The sequence below is a fragment of the Megascapheus bottae genome, chromosome 17 (genome assembly GCF_031878675.1).
Source record: "Megascapheus bottae isolate mThoBot1 chromosome 17, mThoBot2.hap1, whole genome shotgun sequence".
Taxonomy (NCBI): Eukaryota; Metazoa; Chordata; class Mammalia; order Rodentia; family Geomyidae; genus Megascapheus; species Megascapheus bottae.
This window is the reverse complement of record NC_143525.1, coordinates 27,363,180-27,376,771: the sequence shown is the minus strand read 5'-3', so window position 1 is coordinate 27,376,771 and position 13,592 is coordinate 27,363,180. Positions and strand designations below refer to the sequence as shown.

General features: G+C 49.6%; 1 protein-coding gene across 8 annotated transcripts; it reads left to right on the top strand.

The window, feature by feature from the left end:
* Positions 1 to 404: 404 nt before the first annotated feature.
* Positions 405 to 9,368, top strand: Serpinf2 (serpin family F member 2). 8 transcript variants are annotated; one of them, XM_090350452.1, is made up of 11 exons: positions 566 to 593; positions 1,016 to 1,079; positions 1,662 to 1,818; positions 1,982 to 2,023; positions 2,126 to 2,188; positions 2,435 to 2,636; positions 3,593 to 3,736; positions 3,883 to 4,086; positions 4,737 to 4,879; positions 6,429 to 6,633; positions 8,205 to 9,368. In XM_090350452.1, exons 3-11 carry the CDS (start codon positions 1,756 to 1,758, stop codon positions 8,615 to 8,617), a joined length of 1,479 nt encoding a protein of 492 aa, XP_090206578.1. In that variant the 5' UTR covers positions 566 to 593; positions 1,016 to 1,079; positions 1,662 to 1,755; the 3' UTR covers positions 8,618 to 9,368. The 8 variants fall into 8 exon arrangements, with proteins under 8 accessions (XP_090206576.1, XP_090206574.1, XP_090206577.1 ...); XM_090350451.1 differs by lacking the exon at positions 1,016 to 1,079 and having other exon boundaries at positions 505 to 593; XM_090350450.1 differs by lacking the exons at positions 1,016 to 1,079; positions 1,662 to 1,818 and having other exon boundaries at positions 405 to 593; positions 1,985 to 2,023.
* Positions 9,369 to 13,592: the final 4,224 nt, after the last annotated feature.

Sequence of the window (13,592 nt, the reverse complement as noted above, 5' to 3'; positions counted from 1 at the left end):
CGAAGGCTGCAGTTCCAAGCCAGGGAAGAAAAGTCCGTGAGACTCTTATCACCAGTAAAACCACTCAGAAGAAGCCAGAAGTAATGCGGTGGCTCAAGTGAGAGAGTGCATACCTTGATCACAAGAGGCTCAGGGACTGTGCCCAGGCCCTGATATCAAGCTCCAAGTGTACACACACACACACACACACACACACACACACACGCACACGCACACACACGGCATACTGTTAAACCAGCCTCTGAGTATCTGACCTCATGGCTGACCAGACCTAGCCTTCTCACCTGCGTGCTTCTCAAGCTATGTGCTTCTGTAGGTTCATGGGACCTAAATTCAGGGGAGTTTGAATGGCTATCTCAAGATTAGGTGCTCTGGTGGGAAAGGGGCTTCGGGCCCCCTGCATCAATGTTTAACCGGATATGCAGGTCAATATTTACCAGCAGAGAAAGCAAGCTGAACAGGGGTTGGCTGAGAGCAAAGGTCCTGGTGGGAGGGCAGGCCAAGCTGGATTGGCTGGAGCTGGGCAGAGAGCGTGGGGGAACACTAAGTGGGGCCAGAGGAACAGCGAGTGCTGCCGCAGGGAGTCTGTAGAGGTAAGATGGGAGGGTGGTTCAGCCTGCTGCTGGGACAGCGGAAGGGAAGGGGAGTTGCTCACTTTGTTGAGTTGTCTGGGATGAGTTTATTTAGGCCTGTAGTATCTCAGCCTCCTGGGGTGAGGATGAGCCAATGTAGGGGCTCCAGATCCAGTCCTCCCCCACCCCAATTTGACAAACTGAAAAACTTTTTTTCTTTTTTGTCAAAGAGATTCAATGCTTAGGTTGGAATTCCAACCTGGCCAAGGGCCCTTGTGAGTGATAGGGGGTGGGGTGAGAATGGTAAATAAAAGGGTGCTTCAGAAGAATTGGCCTTGAGACTGGCAGAGTAGGGGTGAGTGGGGGGAAGGGGGGGTTGAGGCCTTCTCTGAGGCCAAAGCTAGACTAGAATTTGTCCATTCTCCCTCCCCCCCCTCCCCCAGGACTGATTTCCCTGAAGTGACTTGGGGCAGAGAGAGCAGGCCTGTGAGTCCCATAAGTCCAAAGGTACCTGGACCAGAATCATTCATTGGGTCCTGCAATTAGGTCAACAAAACAGCTCTCTGGCCATGCCATCACCTCTGCAATGACCTCAGGGCCTCACAATCCTGCCCATTCTATGAGAAAGACCTGCCCAGCTTGAGAAAAGCTGGCCAGATGGACAGCAGGTTGGACGGGGACTCTGGAATGGTTGCCTTCCCTAGCCTGAAGCTAGGCTGATCACTACCATCCATCCACCAATGGCACTGGGTGTTGAGCATTCTGCTTAGCATGTCAACTGTCTTATTTTAGACCTCAAAATCCATAGAAGGAGATAGGAATTCTGCCACCAGTTTACAAGATAAAGCAAATCAGGGGTTAAGGAAGATGCCAAGTATTTCTGATAAGAAACAGAGCTGAGATTCAAACCAGCCTGGAAGAATGAGGGACTCACCACTCCCTATTGAGCAAAATACCCTCAGCTCATGAAATAGGAAAAACCAGAACTAAAAAGAGGGGTGGGATGGTAGGGGGAAGACAGGGGAAATCCCACTCCTCAGGCTGAGAACTGTTGCTAATGTGTTCTGAATGTGTTACCTGGTTCTGCAGATTGGCCGAGTCAGTGAGCGTGGGGGTAGGATTCCACCACCCAGTGTGGGAGTGGGAACTGGGAACTGAGCCTTCCTGTCCTAGACACGGGAACATGGCGCTGCTCCGAGGGCTCCTGCTGCTCAGCTTGTGCTGCCTGCAAGGCCCCTGCTTGGTGGTGAGGCTGGGCGGTGGTGAGGCTGGGCCAGGGGGGTGGGGTCAGTGAAGTTAAAGAAGACACTGGTAGGTGGGAGGTCAGAGGGGCTCAGAGGAGAAGAGGCAGATCCAAGGAGAAGTTGTCTCTCAGGGGACTCCCTTTCTAACCATCACCCTTTTCTCAGCAGTTCTCGCCTGTGAGCGCCATGGAGCCCTCAGGCCAGCAGGTACTAGGGAGTGAGGGGCATGTATGTGGGTCTCACCTGCAGTGTGGGCAGGGTGGGGGGCTATGGGAAGGTCACTCTCCAACTGCTTCCTCCTTTCTGCAGCCAATTATAGAGCAGAAGAAGTTGCCATTGCCCTCCCTTGACTTCCTCAAATCCAAAAACCAGGTACAACCAGGTGGGGCTGGGGAAGAGGGGTGGAGCAAAAGAGGATAGCCAATCAGCAGAAGTGGGACTGGGGGTCAGGGGTGTAGTAGCATCACCCAGGCTTCAGAGGTCAGAGGTGAAAAGACTCTTCCTCAGGTTTGAGCTCAGACCCTGCTGCCCTAGAACACAGGAGCTATAAAGATAGATATTCCAGGAGAGTGTGGAGCTGATCTTTTGACCTTACTGACCCCTGATTTGTCCCTCTAGAAACCCAGTGATCAGATTGTCCTGAAGAAGTCCTCAGCAGACTGCAAGGGTGCCCCAACTCCAGAGGAGACACACCGGCTGGCTCAGGCCATGATGGCTTTCACCGTTGACCTATTCTCCATGGTGGCCCAAACATCCTCCAGCCCCAACCTCGTCCTTTCACCCTTGAGTGTGGCCCTGGCACTGTCTCACCTGGCCCTAGGTACTATGACAGAACTTGGCCAGCAGATCTGAGGCTTGTAGGCACTCACTGCTCCAGACGTGGCTACGGATGGTTCTTCCAGCAGTGCCATGTAAACATTAGAAAACACACAAGTTTCTGGACCACCACCTGTCTTTAAGAACAAAGAACAAATTTTCAGGGATTGGGCCTGATGTAGTTCCTGACATAGCCCTTTCAGGAATGTGTGTGTGTGTGTGTGTGTGTGTGTGTGTGTGTGTGTGTGTGTGTGTGCTAATACTGGGGTTTAGCTTTTTGTTCAAGGCCGGGACTCTACCATCTGAGTCATAATTCCACTTGCTGGTTGTTTTTTGTTTTTGTTTTTGTTTTTTTTTTTTGGTTAGCTGGAGATAAGATAAGAATCTCAGGATCCGTGCTGCCTGGGCCGGCTTTGAGTCATGATTCTTAGATCTCAGCCTTCTGAGTAGCTGGTGATTTTTTTTTTTTTTTTTGCCAGTCCTGGGCTTGAGCTCAGGGCCTGAGCACTGTCCTTGGACTTTCTCAAGGCTAGAGCTCTACCACTTGAGCCTCAGCACCACTTCCGGCTTTTTTCTATGTATGTGGTACCAAGGAATCGAACCCGGGTTGTCACGCATGCTAGGCAAGCACTTTAACCACTAGGCCAAACTCCCGGCCCCTGGTGATTTTTTTTATGCAGGCATTTGATAGCTGCACTAGCTCCCACTGGGATTTGCAGATCTCCTACGAGACTTAACTGAGAACCAGAGAGGGAAGGCAATGTGAATGGAGTGAAGAAGCACAGTCTGTCAGCAGCAGAGATGAAAGTGGAGCTCAGGAGTCCTGTCACTCAGTGGGGGTGGGAGGGACCGTGGAGACCCCTGAGCATACTCATCATGGATAATCAAGAAGGCTGGAGCAGACCTTGGGCTGGGAAACATCCCCTGGCCCAGGCTCCAGTCCAATCTGATGCCCTCCAGGTGCTCAGAACCAAACATTACGGAGCTTGCAACAGGTGCTACACGCAGACTCAGAGCCCTGCCTCCCCCATCTACTGAGCCACCTCTGCCAGAACCTGAGCCCTGGAACATTCCGACTGGCTGCCAGAATGTACCTGCAGAAAGGTAAGCTGCTGATGGCAGGAGCTGGCCTAGGTAGTGCCCTGGGATAGGTGGGTGAGGGGGAAAGGCGTGGTTTCAAGTAATCAGTTGGAGCATTGGTAGTCGTGGAACCCAGAGCCAGGGATCAGCTCGGGACCCTTTGTGTGCAGGATTTCCCATCAAAGAGAATTTCCTGGAACAATCAAAACAGCTCTTTGGTGCAAAGCCCATGAAACTGACGGAAAGTCAGGAAGAAGACCTGGCAAACATCAACCAATGGGTGAAAGAGGCCACAGAAGGGAAAATTGAAGATTTCCTCTCAGAGCTTCCAGAAAACACGGTGTTGCTTCTCCTCAATGCCATCCATTTTCAGGGTGCGCTCTTCTTCTCAAATCCCCCGCCCTAATGGAGCTAGCCCCGCCCTGTAGGCTGAGCAGGACCCTGGGGACTGCATTCTGAGTGTCTCTTCTTCAGGCTGGGTTTTGAGGCAAGGGGTGGTGTATGTGTGATGAGAAGGGACTCAGGAGTGCTGCATGAAGCTGTTGAAAACAAAATGGCCAGGCCGGGAGTTTGGCCTACTGGTAGAGTGCTTGCCTCGCATGCACAAAGACCCAGGTTCAATTCCTCGGTACCACATACATAGAAAAAAAGCTGGAAATGGTGCTGAGGCTCAAGTGGTAGAGCTTTAGCCTTGAGAAAGTCCAAGGACAGTGCTCAGGCCCTGAGCTCAAGCCCAGGACTAGCAAAAAAAAAAAAAAAGAAAAAAAAAGAAAAAACAAAATGGCCTGGGAGAAAGGGAGAAAGTTGAGGGTGCAGGTTTCTGGGAGCATTATGGTAGATGGGGAAAATACAATACAAGACTGGATTTCCAAAATGTTTCAAGAAGGCCTTAAGCCAGGATGCCATGCAGGTGGCATCTGGGGACTTGGCTTTACCTCTTCATGCCTTGAATGAGTTCTGGGTGGGATGGACAACAAAAGGCTGGTCTCAGTTTTCATGGCTCCTGTCCTCTATCTGGCTACAGGCTTCTGGAAGAACAAATTTGATCCAAGCTTCACCCAGAGAGACTCGTTCCACCTAGATGAGAAGTCCACAGTGCCTGTAGACATGATGCAAGCACACTTGTACCCTCTGCGCTGGTTCCTGCTAGAACAGCCTGAGATACAGGTCACCCTGGGGTGCCCAGCGCTGCAGGCCCGGGGCTGGGGGTAGGGACAGATGGGACAACCTGTGGAGAAGCCACAGAGGCAAAGGAGAGGGTGCCCACCTTCCCTGAAGTTCAGAGGTGCCAGGCTCAGTCTACATAAGTTCATTCATTCAAAGACAGTATACCGGGCATTTGCTGTGTGCCAGGTACTGTCCTAGGTACTAGGGGTTAGGTGGAGCACAAGAGAGACAGTGCCAGTATCACAGTCATTCTAGACAGGATTGTCTGAAAGGGGTGGAGGGGGGGAAGTGACCTGTTAATGGCTGGGTCAAGAATTCTTTGAAGATGGGGCACTGAGTTGAGACCAAGGTAACTTTCATTGATGGAGGGTTTATTAGAAGGACCTGTAGCTAATGAAGCAGCACAGGAACCACCCTGGAAGCTATGTAGCCACTTAGGGTCTCAGCCTGGAAGATGTGACCTGAGTTCTCATACAGAGCTTCTTAGAAGGGAGGATCCCATTGGGTTGGATTTCGCAGCATTCTGTATGGAACATTCTGTTGGATGGGATTCTGTGCCAACCTGTTTCAGGTATGACCACATGACTTCCCTTGCTTTATAACTTAAATGTAGTCTTGTTAGGTTGGGACACTGCTCCCTGGGCCAGCCTGTAGTGGCTGAGATAATAGTGTTGGTTAGGTTTGCAAGGCAAGCATGACAGAGCACAGAGCACAGTCATGTCCGCAGACGGAAGCCACTTGGACAGCCAGACTTCTCTCCAGCTCATCCTGAAAGGAGGACTGGTCCACATTCTTGGTACCCTCTTTTTGTCCTGCCCACTCTTCCTTCTTCCTTGGCCTCCATTTCCCCATCCTCCTCAAGTATTCTGCAGGCAGGGCAGCAGGAACCTCTTCAAATGAGATCTTATGATCTGAGTATGGTCCTTTATGCCTGGTAATCCCAGCACTTGGGAGGTGAAGGCAAGAGAATTTGCAGTTCAAGACCGGTCTGAGCCACATAGCGTGTTCAACGCCAGCTGGGGGTGGGGTATCTAGCAAGACCCCATGTTTAAAAAACAACTCAATTTCAAATCTTAGATATGTGCAAGCTAGCAGAGTCATTAGGCGAAGGTGAGAGGGGGTGGAGGGGACAATGCTCTTTGCAGTGGCTCTTCCACTGAACTCCAGGGAATTCTGTGAAGCAGCAAATTCACCCCATTATACACAAGGGGAACTGAGAGGTATTCAGGCAGCTCCTTAGCTTGTTTGCACACCTAGCTGGGAGCAGATGAGAGAGATAATCCGCCATTTACTGCACATGGCTTTTGAGTGCAGATACTGCTGGATGCTTTAAAAGCTTTATCTCATTCAAATACCAAAGTGCACTAGGGCAGGAGATGTTACACAGCTTCATAGGTGATGCGAAGGCTCAGGGAGGTCAGGCACACAATTGATCATGGTGGACGTGACCCTTACTCTGTCTGAGAAATATAGAAGTATTTGCTGGCCCAGGCCCAGCTAGGTTTGGGTGCTTTCTGGTTCTCATGCTCTCTCTTTTCTTTATCTGTAGGTGGCTCATTTCCCCTTTAAAAACAACATGAGCTTTGTGGTCATGATGCCCACTCACTTTGAGTGGAATGTGTCCCAGATACTGGCCAACCTGAGCTGGGACACCCTAAACCAGCCCTCATTGCGAGAGAAGCCTACCAAAGTGCAGCTGCCTAAGCTGCACCTGAAACACCAGCAAGACCTGGTTACTACTCTCAGCCAGCTGGGTAAGGAGGATGGGTGGGTCAGCCCTGGGTGGGGCTGGGCAGGGTTGGTAAGGAGAGACCTCCAGCTGACAGCAGGTCTGAGTCAGAGATATCCCCTGTTCTTGGATGAGCTGAATCACCCAAGGTTGTCAGTGGATTCTGCCAGCCCAAGACATGAGTACTGCAAAGATTATGAGGTCAAGAGCCCAGGATTGTATGTGAGCCTCATTGGCTCTCTTGGAAGAGGAAGGAGGAGAAAATGGGGTGTCACAATGTTAAGGAGATGCATTTACTGTGGTAGTGCACGTCTATAATCCTAGCTACAAGAAGTAAAGGTAGCTGGGCTCCAGGAGTTCGTACCTATAATCCTAGCTACTCAAGAAGCTGAGATGTGAGGATCATGGTTCGAAGCCAGCCTATGCTGAAAAGTCTCTATGAGAATCGTTAACCACCACTGTGGCTCAAAATGTTTGTTAGCGTGCTAGCCTTGAGCAAAATTGCTCAGGAACAGTGCTCAGGACAGAGCTCAAGCCCCAAGACTGACAAGAAAGAGAAAGAGAAAGGGGTGGGGGAAAAGATAGGGGAATTGTAGTCTGAAGCTAGCCCAGGCAAAACCTAAGATCTTTCCCGAAAAATAACTAAAAGGACATGGTTCAATGGTAGCACACTTGTCTAGGAAGTGAAAAACCCTGAGTTTAAAACCCAGTATAGAGGGGGCAGAAGGAAGAGATACATTCATTTGTTAGCCATTTGCAAAGCGATTTTTTTTCTTTTCCTTTTGTGTGTGTGTGTGTGTGTGTGTGTCGGTCACTTCAGCTCAAGGCTACTGCCCTCTGCCCTACCCCTTGAGCCACAGCACCACTTCTGGTTTTCTAGTGGTTAATTGGAGATAAGAGTCTCATGGACTTTAGTGCCTGGACAGGCTTTGAACCGAGATCCTCAGATCTCAGCCTCTTGAGTAGCTAGGATTACAGGCATGAGCCATGGTGTCTGGCTCTTGCAAAGCAATTTCCATATTCCAGATACTATATAGGCACTTGTAGCCAAACACATGCAAAGTGCTCATTTAAAGGAATATGCAAGTGAGAAATCAGGCATTTACAATCTTGCATAAGTGATAAAACAGAGAGTATCTCTCCAGCTTACTTAAGAAAATATTGAGAGGCTGGGAGTTTGAGCTAATGGTAGAGTGCTTACCTAGCACACACAAAGACCTGGGTTCAATTCTTTGGTACCACATACATAGAAAAAGCTGGAAATGGTGCTGTGGCTCAAGTGGCAGAGGTCTAGCCTTGAAAAAGCCTGAGGACAGTGCTCAGGCCCTGAGTTCAAGCCCCAGGACTGGCAAAAGAAAAAAAAAAAAAAGAAAGAAAAAAAAAAGAGAAAATATTGCACAGGTACTAGGTCCAAGTCTGACCCCAGACTTTTGGGCGGGGATCCAAGAAGGATTCCTAAAGGAAGCAATGTTTAGGTGGAGATTTGAAGGTTAAGCAGATACGGGTTTCAGGTGTTCCCTGGCCAGGGTGCCAGTCAGGTTCTGGGAGCCTGGAAGCAGAGGGCAGCTCTAACCATCCATGTACTGCTCTGGGCAGGCCTGCACCAGCTGTTCCAGGCCCCAGATCTGCGTGGGATTTCTGATGAGAAGCTGGTGGTGTCCAGCGTACAGCACCAGTCCACCCTGGAGCTCAGCGAGGCTGGAGTGGAGGCAGCCGCAGCCACCAGCACGGCCATGTCTCGCATGTCCCTCTCCTCCTTCAGTGTGAACCGCCCCTTCCTCTTCTTCATCCTGGAGGATACCACGGGCCTGCCCCTCTTTGTGGGCAGTGTGAGGAACCCCAACCCTAGTGCACAGCCCCAGCTCCAAGAGCAGCAAGATTCCCCCGACGACAGAAACTTAATTCAGAACCAGAAAGCCTTCCTCCGTGGAGACAAGTTCTTTGGCCCTGATTTGAAACTTGCGCTGCCCGCAGAGGAGGATTACCCCCAATTTAGCCACCCCAAGTGAGGGGCTTCAGTACCAGCATGCTAGATCCCCACCTGGACCAGCAGCTCAGCTCAAGTGACTTTCTGACCATCTTTGTGGGAGCAGGGCAGGGGCCCAGGGGCAGTCTGTGAGAGGAGAGGAGCGATTCTCTTCCGGCTCCTTCTGGGAGATGTGGGGATTCAGGGGGCTGGGAGATATGGGAATCATGGGCCAGATTTGTTTTCAGAGGGGCTCAGAGGGTGTCCTATTTGGGGTGGGGGTGGTAGGGCAGCTATGGATCCTGCTCCAGCTGGAGGTAGGCTAGATTAGCACCCAAGTCAGCAGATGGGACACCTCTACATTTATAAGCACAAGAGGTACAAGCTGCCTTTGGACAGGGTGCCCCAAAGCACCCTGACTAAAGAGGGGAAAGACAGGCCTTGGGGATGACTCAGAAGGCAGTATTGCCATAGGATCAGATACCAAGGACCAACCTCTGCCCTTCATGGGGCCCCGTGTTCTTTCATAGGCTGACATGGATGCAACTTGCTTAAGGACTCCAGCCTCTAGCCCAGCCCTGATGCCACATGCCCCAGAGGATCCTGGTCTTCCCGCTGGTCCTTGGAGATGCTAACACTGCCAGGAACCCCTGCCTTCCTCTTGTGTCCCTCTTCTATCAGCAGCTCAGGGGCTGAGGCAAGGAAGGGGCCCTCTTAGCTCCTTACAGATTTTTTGTAAAGTTTTTGTAGTGATTTTTATGCCACCTGAATAAAGAATGAATGGGCCCCGTTGATTTGATGTCACTTTTCCAGGCATGGGTGGGGGAAGCAAGGAAGCAGAGAGGCAGCCACAGAACAGACAGTACTGAGCCTTTGCTGTGCCACGTTTGGTCTCTGGCCACATGCCAGGCCTCTCTAAGGCCACCTCCTTGCCAGCCTGGCTCTGCTGTCTGCCTGTCCTTTTCTAGGTGCCTCAGGCAGCCAGCAACAAGAGCAACTCAGAATAGCGCCAGTCTCCCAGTTTGGGGGAAGAACTGGCAATTAGGGAGCCTGGAGTTTCTAATTACACATAGGACCCTCCCGTCAGGAGCTGGCGCCCGTCAGCCGGGGGCAGACTGGCAGCTGGAAGCTCTCAGTGCTTGGGGATCTGAGGGTAGCATGGGTGTCCCTGTGGTGAGAATTATGGTGGTCCTTGTCTCTGAGTGCAGTGTTGTGTTGTTCTTTTGTTTTGTTTTTGTGCTAGTCTTGGGCATGAACTCAGGGTCTGAGACCCTGTTCTTGGGCTTTTTCCTCAAGGCTAGAGCTCTACCACTTGAGCCTCAGCACCACTTCTGGCTTTTTTCTACGTATGTGGTACTGAGGAATTGAACCCGGGTCTTGGTGCATATTAGGCAAGCACTCTACCACTAGGCCAAACTCCTGGCCCTCTGAGTGCAGTGTTTATGTGGATCCTCCTGGAAAGTGAAGCAGGGGACAGAACTGGAAGAGAGGGCCTCCAGGAGGTGAGTGGGAGCAGGAGATTGAAGAAAGTGAGAGAGCACTGCCCAGCAGGGAGCTCATTAGTGTAACCATCCTGAGCTAGGGGTGTGCTCAGAAGTATTGGTGAGATGGTAGAGCTGGAAGGGAGGAGGAGTAGAGGAGAAAGGAGTCGGTTACTTGGGACAGATCATAGAAGGCTCTAGGGCATGGTGAAAATTGTGGGAGGAATAAGAAGTCACTAGAAGTTTAATTCTCAGTACAACACCAAAAAAAAAAAAAAAAAAAAGAAAAGAAAAGAAAAGAAAAAGAAAAAAGTTGCTAGGTCAACTTACACAGTCAACCTTGTTCATTTTGCTTCTCTCTCTTTGCCAGTCCTGAGCACTGTCCTTGGGCTTTCTCAAGCCTAGAGCTCTCTACTGCTGACGCACAGCACCGTTTCCAGTTTTTTCTATGTATATGGTATGCAAGTATTATACCACTAGGCCAAACTCCCAGCCCCTCCCTCTCTTTCTCTCCATTTCTACTCCCAGAGTCCAGGTCTGGGTCTGGTTGTCACTTCTTCCATTCCCTCATGGCTACTGGGTTGGTATCCATGGCCATGTGCTGATGGCTCATGCCCAGAATCCTAGCTATTCAGGAGGCTGAGATTTGAGGATTGCTGTGGGAAGCCAGCCCAGGCAGGAAAGTCTGTGAGACTCTTATCTCCAATAAACTACTCTGGAAAAAAGTGGCACAGTGGCTCAAGTGGTAGAGTGCTAGCCTTGAACACAAAGAGGCTCAGGGACAATGCCCAGGCCCTGAGTTCAAGCCCGAGGATGAGCAAAAAACTGAAAACAAGGGGCTGGGAGTTTGGCCTAGTGGTAGAGTGCTTGCCTAGCATGCATGAAGTGTGGGTTCGATTTCTTGGTACCACATACATAGAAAAAAGCCAGAAATGGTGCTGAGGCTCAAGTGGTAGAGCTCTGGCCTTGAGAAAGTCCAAGGACAGTGCTCAGGCCCTGAGCTCAAGCCCAGGACTGGCAACAAAACAAAACAAAACAAAAAAAAACACCCCTGAAAACAAGTCAGGGTCAGATTTGGTGGCCTGGAATATGCATTAGGCAATGCATAATACCTGAATCAGACCGCTGAACAGTTCCTTATTGGCTTGCTTCTGAGAGAGAAAACAAAGCAAAGCAAGATGCAGTGAACAGAATGATGTGAAATGAGGAATTCTCCAGGTTTTGTGATCCTATGTAACTATGAGAAGCCTTGTGTTTATTTTTTGTGGTTTTAGTTATTAATGGCAGAGCCTCAAGCATACTAGATATATGTTGTACTACTGAGCTACATCGCCACCCCAGGGAGAAAACTTCATCCATCCTTTCCAAAGTGGTCTTTGAATGTGTGTGTGTGTTGGTAATAGGGCTTGAACTCAGGACCTTGGGCTCTTGCTCGCTTCTCTTGCTCATGACTGGTACTCTGTTACTTAAGTCATGTCTCCCTAGTTAGTTCTAGGTTTTTTTCTTCTTCTTCTTTTTTTTTTTTTTGCTGGTTAAGTGGAAATGAGGAGTTTCTCAGACTTGTTTACACAGGCTGGCTTTAAACCATGATCCTCAGTTCTCAGACTCCTGACCGGGGGTGGGCCATTCACGCCTGCCAAGCTGAGGTTAGATACCTTTCACAATGAGATACCTGAGACTGGCTTCAAACAACCAATCCTCCTGCCTCAGCCTGAGGGCTGGGATTACGGGTGTCACCACATCTGACTTTGAGCTCAGGGTCTGGGCACTTTCCCTGAATTCTTTTTGTTCAAGGCTAGCACTCTACCAGTGAGCCACAGCTCAATTTAATGGCTTTTTGATGACTAATTAGAGATAACAGTCTTACAAGCTTTCCTGCTCAGGCTGGCTTCAAATTGAGACACTCAGATCTCACCTCCTGAGTACCACCTAATATTAGAGGCATAAGCCACTGGTCTTGGCTTCCTTTCAGTTTTTTGGTTTTTTTTTTTTTTTTGCCAGTCCTGGGCCTCAGTCCCAGCCTCTTTGTGCTCAAGGCTAGCACTCTACCACTTGAGTCACAGTGCCACTTCTGGTTTTTCCTGAGTAGTTTATTAGAGATAAGTGTCATGTGGACTTATCTGCCAGGGCTGGCTTCACATGATGATCCTCAGATCTCAGCCTCCTGAGTAGCATGATCCATAAGGGTTGAGCTGATTTTTCTCTTTTTTGAGAATTAAGAGCATTCTTCCTGTCTTAGCCACAGGAAGACAGAATTCCAGTACAACTTCAGCTTTATTCAGCTGAGGGGGTGGGTAACAGATTTTTGCCTTAGGTTACACAGAAGGAATTGGGGCTTGGGAATAAGAAGGCATGCATAGTTAATTGATTCAAGTGTGTGTTTTGGAAGTGATTAGAATTGGCCTGACAATCCACCGTGTCAGGAATGGTTAGGTTATAGTATGGGGTCCTGTTATACTGAGGATCTCTGTTCAAAGCCTTCTTGAACAAAATTGTCCAGGAGATTTTTCCAAATAACCAGCGGGGTGGGGTAAGGACTGGGAGTGTGGTTTTTTTTTTTTTGGTGGGGGAGTATCAATTGTGGGGCTTGAACTCAGGGCCTGGAAGCAGTCCCTAAGCTCTTTTGCTTAAGGCTAACACTTTACCATTTTGAGCCACAGAATTTTTTTTCCATTTTTCTGGTGGTTAATTGGAGATAAGTTTCTCAAGAGACTTTTCAGCCTGGCTAGCTTTGAACCACGATCCTCAGATCTCAGCCTCCTAAGTAGCTAGGATTATAGGCATGAACACCAGTACCCCCTGTAAAGAGCTAGTTGTATGCAGAAAAATCTAAGCCAGAGCTCTAGGCTCTGAGTTCAAGTCCTGGAACCAACACATCACACACACACACCTGCCCCAATTGATAATGAGTCACTTGGCTGCTGGTCTGCTGTGCTTCCTGGCTTCTAAGATGGGTGCAAAGTGACTTCAGGAGATAGTGGTTAATAGCAGGCAAAGGATACACATCAAAATGGTGCACCTGCCAGGCACTGGTGGCTCATACCTATAATTCTAGCTGTGTAGGAGTGTAAGATCTGAGAATCTTGATCCGATGTTAACCACACAAATCTGAGAGACTCTTACCTTTAATTAACCAGAAGAAAGCTAGAAGTGGAGGTATGGTTCAAGTAATAGAGTGCCAGCTGTGAGTAGGAAAAGCTCTTGTCCAAGGCCCTGAGTTTAAACCCCAGAACCAGAGTCTAAGCTCCTGTACTAACACAGAGATACAAATGGAGGACTCTGGGATGCCTTGTTTTGAACTTGTTCCCAGTAAACTCATGGGTTGAGTGAAATATTTCAAGTACCTGTTACCCCACTACTACCTCATACCCTTGGCTGACCTCCTTGTTGGAAGTCCCAGCAGGCAGCGATGACAGCCAGGAAAGATCTGGTGGAGGAGGAAGGGTAGGTGAATATGAGGGTCTTGGGAATCAGGGGTGGAAGGGCAGTGGAAGTTAAAGTTAACCCCAGACAATGATGCAATCACAGAATCCAAAT